Source organism: Hydractinia symbiolongicarpus, chromosome 8 (assembly GCF_029227915.1).
Source record: "Hydractinia symbiolongicarpus strain clone_291-10 chromosome 8, HSymV2.1, whole genome shotgun sequence".
Lineage (NCBI taxonomy): Eukaryota > Metazoa > Cnidaria > Hydrozoa > Anthoathecata > Hydractiniidae > Hydractinia > Hydractinia symbiolongicarpus.
In genome coordinates this window covers 14,916,169-14,937,547 of record NC_079882.1, presented here as the reverse complement: position 1 = coordinate 14,937,547, position 21,379 = coordinate 14,916,169, and the positions used below count along the sequence as shown (strand labels likewise).

General features: G+C 39.2%; 2 protein-coding genes across 3 annotated transcripts in view; both read left to right on the top strand.

The window, feature by feature from the left end:
- Window positions 1-11,358: 11,358 nt before the first annotated feature.
- The window catches only part of LOC130654827 (pre-mRNA 3'-end-processing factor FIP1-like), a 45,162-nt gene continuing 35,141 nt past the window's right edge, over window positions 11,359-21,379 (top strand). For both annotated transcript variants that reach the window (XM_057457465.1, XM_057457469.1), the window contains exon 1: window positions 11,359-11,519. In XM_057457465.1, coding sequence (XP_057313448.1) covers window positions 11,432-11,519 — 88 coding nt within the window. In that variant the 5' untranslated portion in view covers window positions 11,359-11,431. The remainder of the gene's footprint in view (window positions 11,520-21,379) is intronic.
- LOC130654829 (uncharacterized) lies at window positions 16,740-19,902 on the top strand. The gene is made up of 3 exons (XM_057457472.1): window positions 16,740-18,662; window positions 18,761-19,046; window positions 19,460-19,902. Exons 1-3 carry the CDS (start codon window positions 18,432-18,434, stop codon window positions 19,888-19,890), a joined length of 948 nt encoding a protein of 315 aa, XP_057313455.1. The 5' UTR covers window positions 16,740-18,431; the 3' UTR covers window positions 19,891-19,902.

Genomic DNA, 21,379 nt, shown 5'->3' with positions numbered 1-21,379 from the left:
TATGGCACCCGCTATCTTAGTGATTCTGATGACGAATCCTTCGTCGTAGTAGACTAAATGTGAGAGGTTTTGGTATGTTGTTGATCCAGCATACCAAAACAAACATGTTCATTACCGAATTAAAAAAGCCAGGGCGTTAGGTATCCGTAGCATATCAACCATGAATAAAGCCACCCTTATCGAGGCGATTCGTAAGGTTAAATACAAGGATGCCTCCACTCAAACCGATGGACCCTACTGCGAACCATGTTCAATGATAGCATTGGATAAGCGTCTTGAACAATGCCCGAGAGACCCTAAGGAGAAGCGTAGACGAGTGATATATGATGGAGATTTACTGATCGATGGCGATACTGGAGAATTGCTCAATTAATCTAGTATGTTGTTTAATGTACTAGACCATGTATATTCTTATGAATACGCGGGTGGTTCATCTAAGTACCGCTGACATACTGCGCAAATTGTAGTTTTTTAAGCAGTTCATCCTTCGCCTCCTCACGCCCTTGCGCGACTAGCTGCTGTCGCGCCCGTTCATTGATTGAATTCACGATTTTGCGTGTTCGTTGTCGGTCTTGCTCATTCAGCATTATATACTTCTGTTTTTCTTGTATGATTAGGCTGAACTCGTGGTCGCTAATCACACCATTTTCCACAGCTTTGGAGATCAAATCAACGATAGAGTTGAGGTGAGTCTCCGCTAGTAGTCTGATGCTTTCATGCTTCTTACTTTTACAGTCCAGTCTCTTCCCCACATTCCGTAGACCCGCTTGTCCCAATCCTACGGAGATAGTGATACCACCCATAGCCACGGCTAATGGTACACCAATTCCAGATAGCATACTACCAATGCCAACACCCGATGTAATGACACTTACGGCCAGCATACCATGATCCATGTATCTAGCCCACGTATCATACATTTTGAATTTTTTGGCGAGCTTCTCACGCTCCTTAATCTCAGCTCGCAGGTATTGTTCCACTTCTTCGATTTTCTTCAATCTGTAGACTTGTGAACTGTTCTCCTCCCCGGAGGTGCAGAAGGTAAAGGCGGTAAAGCTTTGTAATATCTGTCATTTTATTCTATAACCAATTGCATGGTTATACCCATGAATAAAACGTTCTTATCGTGGTGATACTCATCCGTCAGCATAAACTGTAACATGTCTGTTAAACCTTTCAAAGGAAGGTATACAGGGTTATCGAAACTCCACATCAACATATCTCCCCAGTTAGTTAACTGCTTCGTTGCAAGCATAGCTAGTATCTTGGATTTTTTCCCATTAAGAAGGCATCTTTCCTCATCAAGTTGGTGGCAAGTGAGTCTCAATCGCTGGTAAACATCGTTTCTATAGTAGCTATCATGGTCGCCCTCGGTAAACATAGACTTGGTATCAAAATTATACCCCATAAGATCCATCAGTGTTTTATCGACTATGGCAACATACCCCTTACTAACTCTGACTCTACAGACTCCGTTCCTGAGTACAAAAAGTTTGATTCTGTCCCCTGCTTGACTGTTGATGATACTCACCAAATTCTCAATTCTATACACACCCTTCTCGATCAAGATGAGGGTTTCAAAATCACCGACGCTAAAGTCACCACCATTGGTCGAACCAGGCGTCGCTTTGCAAATGTTGATCTCTTCTTTTTTTTGAAAAGGTTTAGCCACGTGGGTCGAATGCTTCGTGTCCTGCCCCAGGTAGTTTTCAAATATTATAGGTTTCTCTATATCTGTGACATACAGCTGTCTCATCGTTTCTTTAAAGAAATGATGAGCATTTATAGCTATAACCCCAACGCTTTGTACAAGTCCAACAGAGGTGAGTGGCCTCTAGGTGTAATTAACTTGGAGCATCAGGACCTCTACGTGTTTACGACTCAGCACATTTCCGTGGCCTTCCCACAGTTCACCAAGTACCCCATCAAAGTTCCCACTAACCTGTTGAACGATCCTGTGAAGGTAAATTGGGAGGGGCAAGCCTTGGAGTATTGGAACATCCAGGTGAATTTCGCTTGTCATTGCGTGACAACGGCATTGGGGATCTCTGCCAAGCACATGAGTGGCTCCGTACCCCACGTTCAATCCATTTTCAAATTCCACGTGTACTACCACATGAGGCGTATTCTCGCTAGAATGAAGGTACCCATGCCATACGAAGGAGGCTTTTCCCAGTAGGAGAACCCTTACTCCACCTCGGGGTATACGCAAATATGTCGTGAGTACGTTGCGGACCCCAACGCTTTGTACAAGTTCAAAGCCCTGGTGTCATCTTTGACAAATGGTAGATGGTGGCCGCAGGTTGATGGGGATTGGGCAAAATTTATCATCCCCACTAGCCGGGATCTGACGTCGGCGGGCCTGATGAAGCTTAGCAAGAGCATTCACGTTTACGTGATCTTGCTACTAGGATCCCAAGCGAGTGCCATGGCCTCAATCCTAGGCTCTAATGCCGATAACTTCACGGCTAGACAGATCCTCCTGCAGAAATTCGAGGCCATCGTTCAACGTGAGGAAAACGTAGGTCAAGACATCACCGAGTTTCAAAAGGTGCTCCAGTATGCACGGATGTCTTCGCCGTGATGTCCAGCGTGTAAATGCTCTCCTCCAACATGGACCTCCGCATTGGAAAGATTGTAGGGTATAACAACAACGTTTTAATCGCGCCCTCTGACATAGGTGTAGGTGTGGAGCTAGATCTGAACACCAAAGGCATGGGTCATGCTGTATAGCATGAGGCAGCCTTCACCACACCTCCTAGGCAGACTATCGTGTCGATTAAAACCACGCCTCGCCATGAGATCACGGACCATGCGTCGGACGCATGGCCCAAGGAAGCCCACAGGCAGCACGAGGATACCAAGGCTACCGTTATCACGTTGGGAGTAGGACTGATACTCGTATACATCTGGATGAAGAAATAGGTCTAATGTGTTGAACAACATACTAGACTCTCAGTGCAATTTACCCTTACTCCTCCTGTCACCTACATACGCAACAAAAATACCCACAGCAGAAGTCAAGGCCATGTACAAGTGCTTTACAGCGAACTCAACAACTCTCGTTGCTACTCTGAAAAAAACGACACCACGCTGCCAATGATCCTTTCTACTTCAAAAATCTCCCGAGTCTTTCAAGCTGTTTTTGAACGAAACCCTTGCCACCACCATCTTGCCCTTTAAGTGCTTGAGGTTACCATGTAACGTTTGGAGCTCGCGGTTTAACCCTCTTCTTTCACGCTCTGTGATATCCCCGCTAAAGGAAGCATCTTCGATCAGGCTCTCCGTGTCATCGAGCACGTTCTCGAGTAGCGGCAACATTTCGATGTCATCAGCCCTTTCTTTAATATTATTGAGTTCATTCATAAGTTTCTGACCCATAGTCTTACTACTCTTGTGTGGTGCGGTATAGTCCGTAAACCCCATGGCTCGCATGCAATGCGTCCCCAACCTCCGCTGTATCTCGGCAACGCTCCTCTGCTCACCATTCTTTTTCGTAAGCTCCACACCATCGGAAAGTAACTGGTTTCCTCGTGCTTCAAATTCGTCGTACATTTTCGCTTTCGCAATTTGCTGCCGTAGATCCTTACCTAGGAGATCATAAACATCGTCTACTTTCGATATTAGTAGCTCCTGCCTTGCCGTGAGCTGTTGTTGTCGCGTCGTTGTACCTCCCAAAGGTGTTGCGGGCGTAGTGCTTGGTACGTCCTCGAGTCGAAGGATCTCGCTTTCGCTGCTGAACTCCTCGGGTTCGTCTTGAATATCTCGCTCTGATGTAAAGTCCTCATCATATACTGGGTTAATAGGCATTTATTCCACTCTTATAACACTATAAATAAACATGTACGGAACGAAGCTAAACCCTCACTTGGAATTAAAAACGATGTTTGCTATGAAAGGCAAGAAACAACGTGTCAAAGTCTCCCATACCCCCAGCACGATCAATCAGAACGAAGACTTGTACGTTGACCTACCAAACATGGGGCAAAATGATGTAATTTTCCCGTGGTCTCTTAAACTACTCTTTGACCTAGAGCTTACTGGCACCAATACCAAACGCACCATCGTTAGCAATATCGGTAAGGCCCTGGTTCAAAACCTTAGAATAGGTCTGAACGGGAATGAATTGCTGAACATCAGCGATTTTAATATCTTCGCCGTGTATCGGGATCTGTGGCTACCTAAATTTGACGGAGATAACAATCTAATCCTAGAGGGTATCAATCCCAATGACGGCACCATCAGAGCTTTACAAGTAAAAGCCAGCGACCATGTTGGAAATGATGAAGAGAAAGCGATCGTGGCAGCGTATGGAAATACTTTCTGCACCCCCCTGGGCACACTTTTCGAGTTGACGAGGGATCTACCATTCTATCAACCAGGGTTATATGACAGCGCGCCCTACGATAAAGTCATCAAAGATGCTGGTACGGCGGCTTCTGGAAGCACGGTAGCTAAGCCGGCTGATAGCGCTTATAAAATTACCAACATTTGCTTAGAGTTTGATAAAGTGACAAACGAGGGTCTTGCGAGCGGTATGATGTCTCGATACTCGATATCGGCCCTGCTCTACGATGGGATCCTCCGCAGCAAGGTTATAACGATGAAGAATGGTGATACAAGCTATGATCTCCAGATCGACACTCTTGCCAAGAGTTGAAAGGGCATCCTACTACTATTCGTAGACCCAGAGAAAGTGAAAGCTTATGCTGGCGCTAACGAGGTCTTCTACAACCCCAAGATCGAGAAAATTACGATCACGGTGGAAGGTGAGCCTAAAGAACTGTATAGCCACGCCATGCTCCCGAAAGATCATTTCGAGCAAATTGTTGAACTTTTTGGTAGCCACAACTCGGAGGTGGCCATCGGTCAGTTCATGACTGAGCGTTACGCCTACTTCCGCAGTAGTCCAGATCACAGTCTCCATGGTTCTGGCAGACCCTTGCAAAAGCTTAGCGATGGCATTACTCTCCACATGACCAAGACAGGTGTTGGAACAGGCGATATCAAGTGCTACGTGTATCTATTGCAGGATGCGCAGTTGAACCTTTTGGATGGTCGCTTCCATTCTGTTGAATATTAGAAATAAACATGGCAACAATTAGTGTACTCGTACTGATTTGCTCTATATGCCCCATGATAAAGTGTATGGAAACACGTACAAGTATATACTGACAGGCATCGATGTAGCTTCGCGCTACAAAGTGGCTAGACCACTGAGAACGAAAAAGGCTAGCGAAGTCGCTGATATGCTCAGGGATATATATAAAGCCGGACCCCTCAAATATCTGAATATATTCCAGTGTGACAACGGCAGTGAGTTCAAGTCGGACGTGAGTACGCTGTTAGAAAGCTAAGGTGTCGAGATAAAGCGTGCAACTACCAAATACCACCATACTTTCAAGGCGTTCGTCGAGAGCTACAACAAGGTGCTCGCCGAGAGGCTGTTTAAGCCTCAAGATGCGCAAGAGCTTGGCTCTGACTCTACTAGCACCACATGGGTTAAACACCTGTATACTATCGTGAAAAATTTGAACAATACCAAGACCGCGATGATCGATATGAAACCTTCGAAAGCGATCAAGCTCGACGAGATGCCACTTACGAAAAGCGAAGGTCATCCTGAAGAAAAGCCTCTACCAGATGATGGTCTTTACTTATACCTCCTACAACCCGGCAAAGAGCATGGTGATGCTAAAAGACGCGCTGCGGACGCTTGGTGCAGCAAAAAGACATATTGGCTTGACCATATTGTGAGTGGTACAAGGTTGTTGTACTATCTCGATGGGGGCCCGAGCGTAGTTTCGTATCAGAGGAATTGATGCTGGTACCAGAGGATGTAGAAGAACTTCGGGAGCATGTAAAAGAATGGTAATTTTCTCGAGTTGGATGGCCATTTCACTGGTTTCCCCGCTACGGGGAAACCGGTTGATAGTTATCATAAGGATTTTTTGCCTTGCCAAGGGGGTATGTAGGTACATACCGCAACCGGACCGGGGTTAACCAACTATTTCAACATATGGTGAACCACTAAGGTAATGACCGCAAAGCCGAATAACATTTTATCAATTTTATTATTTTTCTCCTTCCTTTTCATTTGATTTAGCTCTTCATCCATAGCCTCCAGGCTTTGCTCAAGATGGGGAATCCGGTCCATTTCTTCGTGACAAGCCTTTAGTTGGTTTTCCAATCTTTTGGCATAAGACATTTATTATATACATCAATTTAAAATTATCCAATTTCTGGGATGTTCTAGTCTCACATACAGGTAGGCGTGCTGGGATTTCTTCAACGGGGTCTCAGCCATACTATCCCTGATGATGGGGTCCTCCTCGATATCTTGCCTCAAGCCTTCGGGACTATCGATAGACACCTTGTTTTTTGACAGCTTTGGTGTACATGCTTATGGCATGAGTTGATAATGCCTTGGCGGATTTCTCTCCCTTCTCCCGGAGCTCACGCTGAACGTATTCAGATTATACTTTATCGATAACCTCATTTGATGCTTTATCAATATAAGCTTCCGTACACTTCGTTGGTAGAAGGTGTGCCTTGCCTTTACGTGCATCTTTCAAAACCTGACGCTTGTTTTGCTCAAGCGCTTCTGTTGGGGAATCTACAACATCGAAATTTTTTGATAATTCAGACATTTATTAATAGTCTTCTGTATCTTAACCCAAGATGATTAAGACGTATGGGAGTATAGCCATCATTAGCAGAGCTTCCGTCATTTATTTACCACTAAACGATAATGACCCCTAGCAAGCGTTGTGATCTTTGCACAATCCGTTTGTCATCTGATCTATTTAGTGCCAATTTATTCACCTCCTGCGTATAAATTTTATGCCCCTTATTCTGGATACAGACCCAGGTTTTGTATACATCAACACCATCCTCTAGGCAGCGCTGATAGTCTTCGAAAGTGATGGATTTTTTGGTTACGCACTTTTTTACACCTTTAGCTTTGCGATCACCGCCCTCTTTCGTGAGACTCTTGTAGGCATACAGCTTTGCTCTCAAGGTGATGAACTCTGTCATGACCTTTCCGCTTAATTCATCCTTCATTAGACCTACCACTTTTTTGTTCTTGCCGATGGGGAGAGGTCTGTTGTCATCCTTACTATAGGCACTCGTATCGAAACGTGTCTCTACATCATCAGCAATGTCACGATAAAAGTCCTCCGTTCTGATGTGCTATATGAGGGAATCCGTGTCCATATAACAGATCCGCAACTAACTACCGTATTTCGGCTGCAAATAGTCATAGTGAAACTCGTACATGACGGTTTTTGATTGGTCTAAAATAGCTTGACCAATATACACGGGTTTATTCATTTTAATTCCCGTCCTACCCATCTCAACACCCATGAGGTTTTTGCTGAAATAATTTCCACCCCTAAAATTTGGTTGCATGACGAGTTTTGTATAAGCATTTTCATTCGTGACTAGCTTGATGTTCCGATGGTTACGGATATTCTCCATAGTTTTACCGAATACCGAAAGGTTCATTAGCTTATAAAAGTCTTTTTCCAACTCATTTTTGGCGGCAGTTCTAAGTCTCGTGTTGTGGTCGATATAACCCCGCAACCATGGCTTTTGGTTAAACTGTATAACTCTATGAACCTTCTTAAGCTCGAGCCCGTGCTTTAAAGCTTGATGAAGAGCCCCGATGTGTACCACGTATTTAACCTTATGTTCCAGATTTGGTATCAGTTTCTCAACCCTATGAATCACCTTGTGCTCCGGTAGAAGGGGCAGTTCGTTGTGCCTGTCATGCAGGCTCTTCGGATAATCGATGTCAACCTCCAAGATGTAGCCGTGCTTGTTGTCAGCGACAAGTTTCTCGATCCCCTTTTCTGTAAAGGTTTCAACGTTCGACAGCCATTTGAACCCGTACGTGGGTAGGTATTGACGCGTCTGTATCCCGTGTAATGACAGTGGTCTCGAACTTCGGGTCGTCGAAGGGTTTCATGCAGATGTGACTTGTCTTTACCGCTTCGTGCTCTCTTTGTAACACCTCCGTTAGGGGCAGCATGTCATGCTGTGGGAAGGTAGCGTAGAGCCACTTTACCTCGTCCTCCAGGTGTTGAACGAACATCTTCACACAGTCCTTACCGCGTTATCTATACAAGGGATATAATATATTATCATAGGCAAAGGTACTATATGTACTATGTGTAATGACAGTGGTCTCGAACTTCGGGTCGTCGAAGGGTTTCATGCAGATGTGACTTGTCTTTACCGCTTCGTGCTCTCTTTGTAACACCTCCGTTAGGGGCAGCATGTCATGCTGTGGGAAGGTAGCGTAGAGCCACTTTACCTCGTCCTCCAGGTGTTGAACGAACATCTTCACACAGTCCTTACCGCGATATCTATACAAGGGATATAATATATTATCATAGGCAAAGGTACTATATGTACACCAACCACATGGTACATGGTTATTCAACTTTTTCGTCTCGATCTCCTTCGCATTCTCTTTCATTGGGATCAATAAGCTCTCAAAGTCCGCGTAGATGGCGAAGGGTACCTTAAATTGCTGCTGACCATCCTTGTAGTAGAGCCACTTTTTCTTTTCGGTTGGCATCGTGATCTTGACCGCTTCGTTATCTTTGCAGTAGGTATAATGCTTGTCTCGCGATTCGGTTGTTGCAAAAGCTTGTAAGCAGTTCAGGCAGAAGTGCATTTTTGTCATATTTTTTGATATTTCGCTACCCAATAGCCGTGAGAGATTTTTGATGGCTATATAATGACTCTACTTGTCATCCGTAAGGAGTAGCAGATTAACCTGTTTCTCTCGTCCGTTATATGTCGATCGACGTAGGATAAGTCTTGCCTGTCACGTACAAGACGCCCACCGCGATATCAGGGTTGTTCTTTTCAAACTTGGAGATCTCTTTGATCCTCGTTGGAAACTCAATGCCTTACCAGTTATACTTTTCCATATAGGGTTTCAGCTTACTTATGCGTTCTGGATTATATTTTTTTCCTCATGAAGAGCTGCTAATTGAAACACTCTCCATCGTTTTTCTGTGGATTAATGGTAGCCTTCTTACTGGCTATCCACTTTGGTGTTTCGATATACGAGTAACCCCTTGTTAGACGTAGCTTATGGAAGTCTACATCGAGATGTATGATTTTGCTAATTGTGAAACCGCTCTTGGGGAGCGCTGGGTTCTCCACATGCGTTTTGTCTTGGGCAAACATCGTATCCAGCACCCACCGGTGTCATGTTGCTATGGAATACTTTATCCACCTCGATGAACTCGCTGGTACCATCCACTGGTTTCTTCCATAAGATCCAGAGGGAGAATTGCGTCTTTGCAGACCCCATGTCTTTAGTCTGCTTCTCAACCAGGGTTTTCACGTGTGATTGCACCATCCCCAAGTACCCATCAACATCCGTACCGTCTATACCAGGGATGCGGAAACTTCGAAAAGTTCTATGGTGGGCATGTTTATGCTTTGGGGGTGTGAAATCTTGGTTCGGTTGAGGCTTATCTTCAGCATGATCCTCCTTTGCCTCCTCTTCAACTTCACCCATCAGGGTCTTTCTTGCCACATCATAAAGAGCGAGAATACGATTTTTTGCTGATGCATATATATCCCGAACAGGCTTTCTAATACCCTCTGGTACATAATTCACAAGCCAGTCAGACCACTCTCGCAGCTTACTCTTGACTACTGGGCGGGTCTTTGATATCTCTTGACGTTCAAAAACATTCATGGCTTCGGGTGTGGGGAGTCGAGGCTCAATCTTACTCCTAATTGGACGGGTCTTTGAAATCTCTTGACGCTCGAATATATCTAGAGCGTCTGGTGCGAATGCTTGTGGCCTTGATTCTGGAGCAGGAGCAGGTTGTGGTGGTGCCTCCAATAAAGCAATAAGATCGAATTTGCGTAGCTTGTAATATCCCCTAAATCCTCGGGCCTTTGCCTCATCACGTAATTGTTTCACGGTATGTTGACTCATGTTTATTATATACATTTTAGACTTCGACCAGCATTTTTCTGGTGCGGTCCTTCGAGTAGGGGAAAGTCCCTGTATTATGCAATGAAGCGTGACATCATTTCTAAAGCAGTTTACTCATTTGCTTTATGATGTGCGTGCGCGATTGCACCAGAACATACATTTTTCTATCTGTTTGTTTGTCAGAAGTGTGTATAATAGAGGTCGGCCCCGATTATGTTTGTTCTATAAGTGGGAAATAATATAAAAACATAAGCTGCCCCGATTATATTCGTTCTATAAGTCTCAAGTAATATTAGACTGTTGTGCATAAACCGGCCTGCCGTGATTAAGTATCTTTTATAAGTGCCAAATAATATTTTTTAAACTGTCGTACATAATAAACCGGCCTGTCCTGATTATGTTGCCCTGATCATGTATTTTTTGTCCTGTTTCTAACCGGGGCAGGCTGCCGTACATCATCAGGGCAGCGTTTATTATCCGGGCAGAACAGGTTCAGAAATCGTCAAGGCACGACACTTCACGACCCTTGACATACTGAACGGTTTCTACTATCGGTTTTTAAATTCTGATACCATAAAAATGTGTTTTGTATTATAAGCCTAATTTTTATTTTATTGGCCAACAATTGGGTATTTTTTGGATAAGAAAGTTCACAGATAAAGAAGTAACAGAGCTTCCCAGAACTGAGGTTACGTCACAAAAGCATTATTTGGATATGCGGAACTGTTCTGCCCGGATAATAAACGCTGCCCTGATTAAATACGGCAGCTTGCCCCGGTTAAGAACAGGACAGAAAATACATAATCAGGGCAACATAATCAGGACAGGCCGGCTTATTACTCAAAAAATATTATTTGGCACTTATACGACAGTCTAACATTATTTTTCACTTATTATAGAACGAACATAATCGGGGCAGGCCGACTTATGTATGGCAGTCAAATATTATTCGAGACTTATAGAACAAATATAATCTGGGCCGACCGCTTTTATATCATTCGTTGTTGTTGTTGTTCTCAAATGGAACGAAATTTCGTGGCAAGTACTAAATTTGGGGATTCGCAAGTTTAATAACTTTTCACCACACTTAATTCCCGCAAAAAGAATAATTTAAGTTCCGTGAAATTTAGTTACTTCAATGTATATTATGTTGAAATGTATTTACTAAAGAGTACTTTATACTAAGAATTACGTCGAGACTTTTTTCTTTCGCCACGTCTAGTTTTTAGGGGTGTTCTATCTTCCAGAGAATGTTCAATTCACAAAAGTTCGAAGGAAATGCCAATCACAGCCTAACTGGCCAGCCATTATATCAGCGTTCAATAAAAACATAATCGGACCATGCGTACATAATCCGGCTGTCCCGGTTGTAAACAGACCGTTTTCGCAATCTGGGCAGAACAGAACTGCGTTGTTCGGGTCTGAAAATACGTGTAAAGTGTGTTCAAAATAAACAGGATGGTGGAGGAAGTTGTGGCAGCCCCAGATACTGTCTCCCATGAAGAAGAAGAAGAAGATGAAAAGTACTTGTATGATGATAATCTTGGTTGGTTAAAATTTCAATTAGCTAATTTTGATTGTTTTAAGGCTAAACTTGTATTGAAATGCGGTAGAATATAGAGTTTTGCTAATTATCGGATCCGGGTTAACATGCTTGAAATTTTCTAATAATTTTCAACAAAAATGACCAACATATTTAAATTCAGCACCAAAATTTATGAAAACATGCAAATTTTCAAGTTTATAGCTACACTAAGTACAACTGCCTCTATTAATAGCTAGCTAGATGTTTTATGAAGAAATGACCACACAAATTAACTGCAGTCAAAATGTTTTACTGCAGTTTGATATTGTGGTCAAACTCTTGTAAAATTTAAAAACTTGAAATTACAATAAATCCTGTTCTAATAATCTTTTGGTATTTTAAATTTCCTGTGTTATATAATTTTTGCTAATAAATCCAAATATGCCACTCTTTTTTCTTAAAAGTTCCTTGTTTTCTATATCAAAATTTGATAATGTTAAAACCCGGATCCAAGAATTTCCAGTAAAACAGTCAGGCCACCATTAAAGTAAACTGTGTCAAGAAAAGAGGGGAGGGGTGTAGCTAGACCCCCCCCCAAAAAAAAAAAAATAATAATAAAAATACGTTTGGTTAGCGTCACCCACCAACTTACTTTTAAAGACGATTTAGGAAGTCAGTAAATTTGTGAATGAAAACATACGCTGTGTTTAAAGAACCAGGAAAAAAATCCCAACTTTGGATATTGGGTCCTTAGAACTGCGAAAACATTTTCGCTGTCTTATTATTTGTTTACTTTTCAGCAGTAAGCTCCTCGGCTCTGCCATTTGCGTGGCAAAAAAAAGATGGGATGCTAGGTGAAGCATAGCAGTTCGCAATTTGCGAATCGAAATGCCATCTTTGCGAATCACTATGTGAAGAAAATGATAAAATTGCGAATCGGATTTTTTTAAGCAGGGATAGATCTAAAAAAGCTTTTTTATCGCCGTTCTTCATTCTTAAATTTTTAAAACGGGATCTAAAAAAGCATTTCTATTGCCGCTTTTCGTTCTTAAACTTTTTAAACACGATCTAACAAAGCTTTTCTATCGCTGTTCTTCGTTCTTGAAACGCAATCTAAAAAAGCATTTCCGTCGCTGCTTTTCGTTCTTAAACTTACAAAATGGGATTTAAAAATTTTTACATGTTCATTTTCAATATAATTTCTTTATAAAAATCTAACTTTCCGCTATGCAGCTAGCCTTGAAATAAACATTAACAACTTCTAAACGCTGTTCTTATTACTTCAAATAATTATAACTTATAACCAGCGATCTCTAAACACTGTTCGTACAATTTTCGGAGGATTGGTACTTATAAACAACAATCTCTAAACGCTGTTCGTGCGAATTTTGAAGGATTGGTTCTTATAAACAGCGATCTCTAAACGCTGTTCGTGCGAATTTTGAAGGATTGGTACTTATAAACAATGATCTTTAAACGTCATTTGTGCGAATTTCGAATGATTGGAACTTATAAACAACGATCTCTAAACGCTGTTCGTGCGAATTTCGAAGGATTGGTAGTTATAAACAAAATGATTTAAACTTAAAATTTGAAAGTAAATAATTATCTGTCGAAACTACGGAGGAAGCGAAATTACTACATAGCGATTATTTGTGCGAACTCTGGGGGTTTGAACTTAAATCATGATTGAATGGAAAATAAAAATAATCATGTTTTTAAAGAAAACATTTTTTATAACAAACAATTTTCACAAACAATATATACATTGTCATATGTTCATACATAAAAAAAGTTTACTTATGAAGCATGAATTTCTGTCTGTCCTTGTCCGTCTTTGAAAAAAAAGAATACGAACAACCAAGTGGGCAGATACCAAACTCGGTTTCCTTCCGAAACTTTTCATTACGATTCAAATGACTAACTCGCATTATCTCAATCAATGTTTTGTAGTGTCCATGATGTACTTCGCTAGGTTCTGGTGTTGGGCAACTGCCGTTAAATTCACGTATTTTATTTAAAAAAGCGTTGTTGTGATGTGGCATTGTTGAACAATGTGTGCATGTTACATCTTGACACCTAACGAATTCCAGCTGGTATAACTTCCTATTAGCATGGTTAACTAAAAACGTATACAGATCCCGGAGCTCTTGAAATACAACTGTTTCGCTTATTTTCTTTTTAGAGGCATTTGAAAAATCTTTTAAAAGTGAACGGGTTTCTTTGATTGGTTTTACAATGGGATCATCGCTTGTAAATGTGTTGACACATATTGAAAATCCATCATAAACTTTTTTATGCCAAAATCTTGCACATTGTTTTGTGGCTTTGTCAAGCACGTCCATCCAACCATCATCGTCATTGTACGCCGGTATAACTCCATTAATGTGGTCTGGCAATGTAACACCTATTATTTTTTGTGTTAGAAACAACCAACATCATTCGATTGGGTTAAACCGTGAATGTTGTGGTGCATAACACTGTACAATCAATGTGTCTAACATCAAATTCTTCCACAACATTCCGAGCGAAAGAAAGTTAATTATCCCTTTAACTGACCAGTCTGGCCCACCGTCTGCAATCATAACAACGTTAGCTATATCTTTGACAACCTTCTCATCGTTGATTAATTGTATTAAATGATTCGCATGCATAACATTAGTACTTTCTACCAATCGAGATGGATATAGTTGGACCAATAGCTATATCTTTGGCAACCTTCTCATCGTTGATTAATTGTATTAAATGATTCGCATGCATAACATTAGTACTTTCTACCAATCGAGATGGATATAGTTGGACCAATAAATGTCCGGAACGTGGCCATTTCACCTTAACACGATTTACTTTATCTCTAGAAAAAGTACGATTCTTTAATGCACGGGGAAGCTCGGAACCTTCAGAAAACGATCTTTTTCTAACACTGTTTTTTTTTATTTGGTGGTGATACTGATCTACTTCTGGTTGTCTTTACCTTGAGTATCAAGTAACCAGCTGGAACTAGTTTTGAATTAGGATGGGGGAAATCATGGTCATTGTAATTTGGTACCTCGTCTTCAATATACATCTGTCTAATAGCGCAACGTCTGCTAGTTGCAGGAATTCCTACTTCAACTTTGTTTTTATTGTCAACGGAAAGAGCCAATGTATTTTCGTCATGCATTACGGCCAGTTCGTTCACCAAGCTCACCTGGCAACAGGTATATTGAAAATCAGGATGAGTTTTCTTTTCGCAGCTATTCCGCTTTGGAGGCACAGAAGCATTGATAAGGGATTTGTAGCGTCTACTCGCAATAGTCTTTTGACGTGGCGGTAACATCAAACGGTGGATAGTATTTTTGTCAACAGATACACCCAGAATTTTTCTGACATGACTACAAATATCTTTTAAAGTGACTCCATTCATATACATGACGTCGTCTCTTCTCCGCAAATGTGCTGCTGCTGAATTTTGTTCAATGAATGACCTGATGCATGAAACGATATCAGGATGAAGATGCTCAACAACAGGTCTACCTCGTTTTCTGTTGCGAGCTAAAAAAGAAAAAGAATTAAAATTAGGGAAAGTACCTATCGTAAACATAAGCACGTAACGTGATTATTATTTTCTTTTCTTATACTTAATTACCTTTTTCTACGAACTTATATGCGTCAAAGTCGTCATCGTTGCTTAAACTATCAGAATGAAACAACCATTCCATGTCACTGTCAAAATTGCTATCGCTATTCATGATTTGTATTCTTGTTGTTAGTTACTTATTTGGTTATAAGTAAAAATCTGGACTCCAGTTCGTAAACATTTTTAATGGAAGGAAAGATCAACAAAAGAGACCCGATCTTGTATGCAGATATGGTGCAACCAGCTAATGGAAATGGTGGTATGAGTTTCGTTGAACTACTTACATCGACCATGAATGAAGATGTGGACTTTCAGGTACCCCAATTTAATGAAATCTGTGTTCCTCCTCCTTCTCCAATTAACCCAATTACACCATTAACGCCAAAAGTCAACCCTGATAAGAAACGAAAAGGAAAAAAACAAATGTGCAACATTTATCAAAAATGTATATAATGGTTCGTCTGTACAGCAAGGAAGAACTTTTAAATGGAAGCTTAGGTGGAGGAAATCGGAAGTACAAGGACTCTCTCCAAGAAAAAGACGCTTTATCACCTGGAAGAATGAAAGCCATAATTTCGGCGGCCAGAAAAAGACATCGCGATGAATTTGAAGATATTAAAAATATTAACGAAGTTGTAAATTCAAAATGTCGTCAAGTTAGACAATCTGAAAGAAAAAAAAATAATTTGTTGTATATAGTATTTTTTTTTTGTCTTCTTTCCAATACTTTACAAAAACAAAAGGCCTTTCAGCAAAGTTTTTTTCACAATGATATATTTCCGCATAATGAACATTTGATCTTTCACAAGCTTAACGGCATTAATATTTAATTTGTTTTCGAAACCTTGGTATAGGGAAGGATTTTCGCATTAATTTGAAATGAAGGTTTTTGAATGTTAAAATGTTTATAATATAATAATAAAGGTAACAAGGTTTTAGGATTAGCGGTTTTTTTATTTCTACAAAATCTTCTATGTATAAATTTCTCACCTAACTTAAATTAGTTTCGTTGTTGAAAAACAACAGATTTAAAAATAGCGAGTTTAACCTTTTTGTGCATGAATTGTTTAGAAAGGACCCGCTCATCAAAAAATATTTCTAGAAATGTTCATTGCAAACATCAGAATAAAATATAAAAAAGCTTGTTTTTTACACTGAAACAATTATTTTTTGAGTGGCGCACGCGCATGCTTCCTAGACTGAAGTATGATAATCTTTGGTATAGGGTTTTGAAACCTCGATCTGTATGTATTTAGTAAAGATCTAAAAATATAAAACAAAACAATGTGATAATAAAATGTAAACAAAATTTAAAGTTAATAAGAATTTGCAGGATATAACTTTTTTTTGTTATAAAATTCAACCATATAAGAACATATGGCTTCAAATTGTAAAAGTTAAAAACATTTGACGGCTTTCTCCAAGTTGAGTGTTCTTATAAAAAAACCTGTGTACATGAAGTATACAAGAACAGGCTATGTAGATATTGTAAAAAAGGCCTAAACATCTGCTATGTGTACTCCAAACAAAACTGCATATAAAATTATCTGCATTAAAAAGAAAGCATCTGATGGTTTTTGTGTGATTCAATGTAACGCAAAGTTTTCAATTTCTTTTTTTAAGAATTTTCTTATGTACATTCTTATACTTATTTATATAAGATTTTTTTCATATCCATGCGAATTTAATAAAAAACTTGTAGCTATATACGATTTTTTAAAACGCATCTAATTATAAAAACTCAAACGAATTTTTTTTTAATACAAATTTAATACAATCTTAAACGATTTTTTTTTTTTCAACCATACGCATCTAATTAAAAACTCATACAAATATTTTGTTAAACTCGTACGAATTTTACTCATACAAATTTAATTTAAAACTTAAACGAATTTAATTTAAACTCATACGAATTTAACTCATAGCTACGATTTTTTTTCAAGTCATACGGATTTAATTTAAAACTCATACGAATTTAATTTAAAACTCATACGAATTTAATTTAAAACTCATACGAATTTAATCAAAAACTCATACGAATTTTATACGATTTTAGAAAAATTTCATACGAATTTAATTACTGTATGGCAAAAGAAAATTCGTATAGCATATACGAATTTTTTAATACGAATTGCTACGAATTTTGTAGATGACCCCTTATTATTTAATTCTAGCACCAGCAATATTATTTAAAATTATTTTTTAGTTCTACTAAAATAAAGTTTATTAGAATTTCGTAAACAAAACATTTTTTTTAAAAGTTTTATAATAAAACGCTTAATAACCACGAATGATATTTGTTGAACAAACTTTGTTAATGAAACGAATTTTTTTGTTATTAAAAAATATGTAAATATAAAGACCGAATATAATAAGTGCAAATAAAATAATTGAACTTCATATAACGCAACAAACTTTAGAGTTGTTAAAAATATTGAATATAAAGACTTTAGATAATTTGTTTGGCGAAGTTTGGTGAAGATCACCATCAACTTCTGGGAAGATAGTTAAAAAACTGCGTATTTACTCAGGGGTCTGTTCAGGACCCCTGAAGTTTTGTTGTTGTTTAAAGAACACTTTAGCAGTGAGCATGCCCACAAATATGGTTCCATGTGCATTTTTATATTGAGAATTAGGATTTACATTATAACAAGAAAAAGATTATGCTTGTAAGCCAGAGTATTTTAATAAGAGCTTACAATGATATGAATAAAAATTGTTGGAAAATGAGAACGAGCAGATGAATATCATAAACAGCTAACTCTTCTCAACACAAAATTTGGGTTAGTTTAATTGTGGAGCGCATGGTATATATGTTGATTTAAATTTTATCAATAGTTTTATACATTGTTGCAGGCCTCGTCAGAAATGGCGTGCGATCGCACACGCCCACTCCAAAAAACAACATTAAATACCTCAGGGGTGCGCTAATCGCACATCAAAATAATAATATTCAGTTCAATGAAGGTGTCGGGGAATAATATACGTAGGGAAGCAGGATTTAATTTGTCTATTTTTTTAAAAAATTTTTATTTTTTTCTAAGTTTTCTTTTCTTCCTCAATTGACATGAATGATTAATGCAAATAATTGAATTGGATTTTTTGTAGCTTTTGAACTAAAATTGTTTAAATAACAAGCAAAAAAAACAGGTACGTTGCAAAATATACAAGCAAAACACCTATTGTAATATTCAGAGCAGGTGTTACATTGGTTTTCAATTCAATACTTTTTCCACCTCGATGTTCGATATTCAGTATTCGAAATTGTGACGTGAAGTTGCTAACAACATTTGCTTTAGAAAAACTCAAGCAGCATGGAAGGTAATAAGGGAGTAACAAAAGATCTTTTGACATTTTTACGTTGGGGCCAAAATAAGGTGATCTGGTATAAAACAAGCAAAGTATCTGGTAGAACGCGTGTAATCGAAATTTGGTGTAAACTGTGCGCGAAACATAAGGAAAAAATTTCGAATGGATTGAAAGGTGCTGCTGTAAAGGCTGGACGGCTGTTCACAGAAAAAACAAATGTAGTTATCAAACACAATGTAAGTACATGATCACCCTTGGCGTGATGTTGTTTTAATGTTTAACGCAATGTTGTTGAGTGGACTTTCTGATTTTTATTGCTTCGTTTACTTTCAAGTTTGATCGTCATCTTGCTGGAGAGCTTCACAAATTGGCCATGGATTTAGAAAAGGAAGAGAACGGTGGCACTTCAGGAGAACAAACTGGACAAGGAACAAAATGGAAATGTGCTATTGAAAGTTCGATTAAAACCTTAGCACGTGATTGCTATAAAAAGCTTCTACGCACTGCGTGCAACTTTGCATCAACCCCATCAATGCCCCATAAACATTTCAGCGTTCTTGTGAAATATCAACGAGAAAATGGTGTTCGTTTAGTGCGAGGCAAAGATAACGACAAAACTGGTTAGTTTTTTAAATTTCCTAACGTTTTCATTCGGTGATCTGTTTTTACTCAAGTTACACCTAATTACTGACATAAAAATAAAAACATTCCCTTGATATTTAAAAATATTACAAGTTTCAATCAAAATCTATAAAAACATTAAAACTAATTACAGCTTGTACAAAATTTAACAATTTCATCAATGTTGCAACCTAGACCCCAGGGCCCCGTAACATAGAACGCGAAATCTTTTATTCGTTTTGCTATCTAATGAAAGATGAATGGATAGCCATGGGATCGAGGTTGTGATTTCTTTAACTCTTGCATTTCCAAATTGTCCAATCTACAAAAAGAAGCACAAAACACAGCAAACAGTATTTCTATCTAACATTACTATAGTATTTCTATCATATATCATTTTGTGTATTTTCAGCACGCAAATTCATCCATACTATTGCTGATGTGATCCGTGAAAAGGTGGCGTCTGTTATTTCTGGAAAACACTTTATGGCTGTCCAATCTGATGGTTCCCAAGCCCGTAAAACTGGGAATGAGAAAGAGCTAGTACTGGTACGTACTGAAAAAGAGGGGCTTCCTGTGTATTACATGGTCTCTCTTCTCGAGATGGCAGATTTTGGTGGTTGTGATGCTGAAAGTCTGAAAGCAGGTTTAGACAGTGTATTCGAAAACGGAAATGTACCATTAGACGATTATCAGACGAAGCTTGTATCAGCGACGGCAGACAGAGCAAATGTGAACATGGGTATAAACCATGGGGCATTAACAATGATGGCCGAGGAGCACCCTTGGCTTGTGGTGATCCATTGTGTGAATCACCGACTCGAGCTTGCGAATAAGATGTGATCAAACCTCTATCGAAATTTATGGAATGCGATTCCTTCTACAATACAATCTTCTATTTGTTTAAAAATTCAGGCGAGTTGAAGACTGAAAAAAAAGAAGCTTGTGCTGCTCTAAACATTACACACTATCCTTTACCGAAAATTCATGGTACATGCTTCATAAGCCATCAAAGGCGCGGATTTGCAAAGTTGCTTCATATTGGGCCAGCCTTAATCACAACGTTCTCAAATGCTTTAGCCAGAGATGGTGGTTGTCGCTCTGAAACACGAGCAAAAGTACAGGGGGTTTTACGAAAGTTGAATTCATATGCCTTTCTATGTCAAACAGCAGCCTACAGGGACATATTGGACTTATATCACCCCTCTCGTTAGTTTTCGAAAAAAGTTTGTTGATGGCTTATGAAGTAAAACCAGCTGTCCAACAGACAATTTTGACGCTGGAAGAAATGACAAATAAAGACAACAACACAATAAACAGTTTTCTGAGAAAGTTCAATCTACATGATGAAGATAACCTTGTAACTGTCGCGTCGGAATACCCAAAGGCAGGTCATGAACGAAGAAAAGCTGGGAACCGCGAATTCATTGGTATCGAATTGAACATGACGAATTCTACTGAAATCGTGTGTCAAGGCCCTAGTCATAAGGAGTAAGGGGATCGTTTCTCATCTTTTCTCACCAACAATGACATATTTCAAAGTATGATGTGGGTGGATCCACAATACTGGGAAGAAGATCGAACCAAGAATGGACTGGAAGCAATAAAGACTTTGATCACCAAATTCAAATCACTACTTGAAGCAGTCGGTTTTCAGAAAGACAAAGTGTTTAACGAATGGAAGGCTGTACAAACACTTGTAAAAACGCGATACAAAGCTTTTAAGAAAACCACTGACATTTGGGCCAACTTGATTCGGAGTAAACAAAAGAAATATCAGAATATTTTAATGCTGGTTGAACTCGTAATATGTATGTCTTCCTCAAACAGTGCCGTCAAGAGAGTTTTTAGCACTTTAACAACTTTGCTTTCAGATCGACGTTTGAGTATGATGCACGCCACCATGGAAGACACCATGATAATCGCCGGAAACAACACTGTTTGGACGGAGGCAGAAAAAGAGGAAATACTCGAAGCTGCAGTGGAAAAGTACATGTCGAAACATAGGACAACAAAACTTGCAGATAACCCCCCATAGAAATCACCCTGAGTTACAATAGCAATCTCTGATGAAAGCGATGAGAGTAAAACCGACGATGATAATTTGAGTGATGATAATTTGAGTGATTGTTCGCACGATGACAACACTTTTTTTTCTGAAGACGAATAAGTTGTATTTATTTTTTGAGGTCACTCGCAAGTAAATCTTTAAAAAATATATATCATGTTACTCGCGAGTTATATTAAAGAAAAACATTTAATTTTTTTTTAATTTAGTTGCTCTTTTTAAATTAAAAAAAAAAAAAAAAATTTTAAAGTTCAACTTTTCTGT

Bases quoted from the DNA above. Each gene is read 5' to 3' on its own strand.
- LOC130654829 (XM_057457472.1), top strand. From the start codon at position 18,432: ATGGAAGGTAATAAGGGAGTAACAAAAGATCTTTTGACATTTTTACGT. The intron at 18,663-18,760 runs GTAAGTACATGA...TTTACTTTCAAG, and splicing joins ATGTAGTTATCAAACACAAT to TTTGATCGTCATCTTGCTGG. The intron at 19,047-19,459 runs GTTAGTTTTTTA...GTGTATTTTCAG, and splicing joins CAAAGATAACGACAAAACTG to CACGCAAATTCATCCATACT.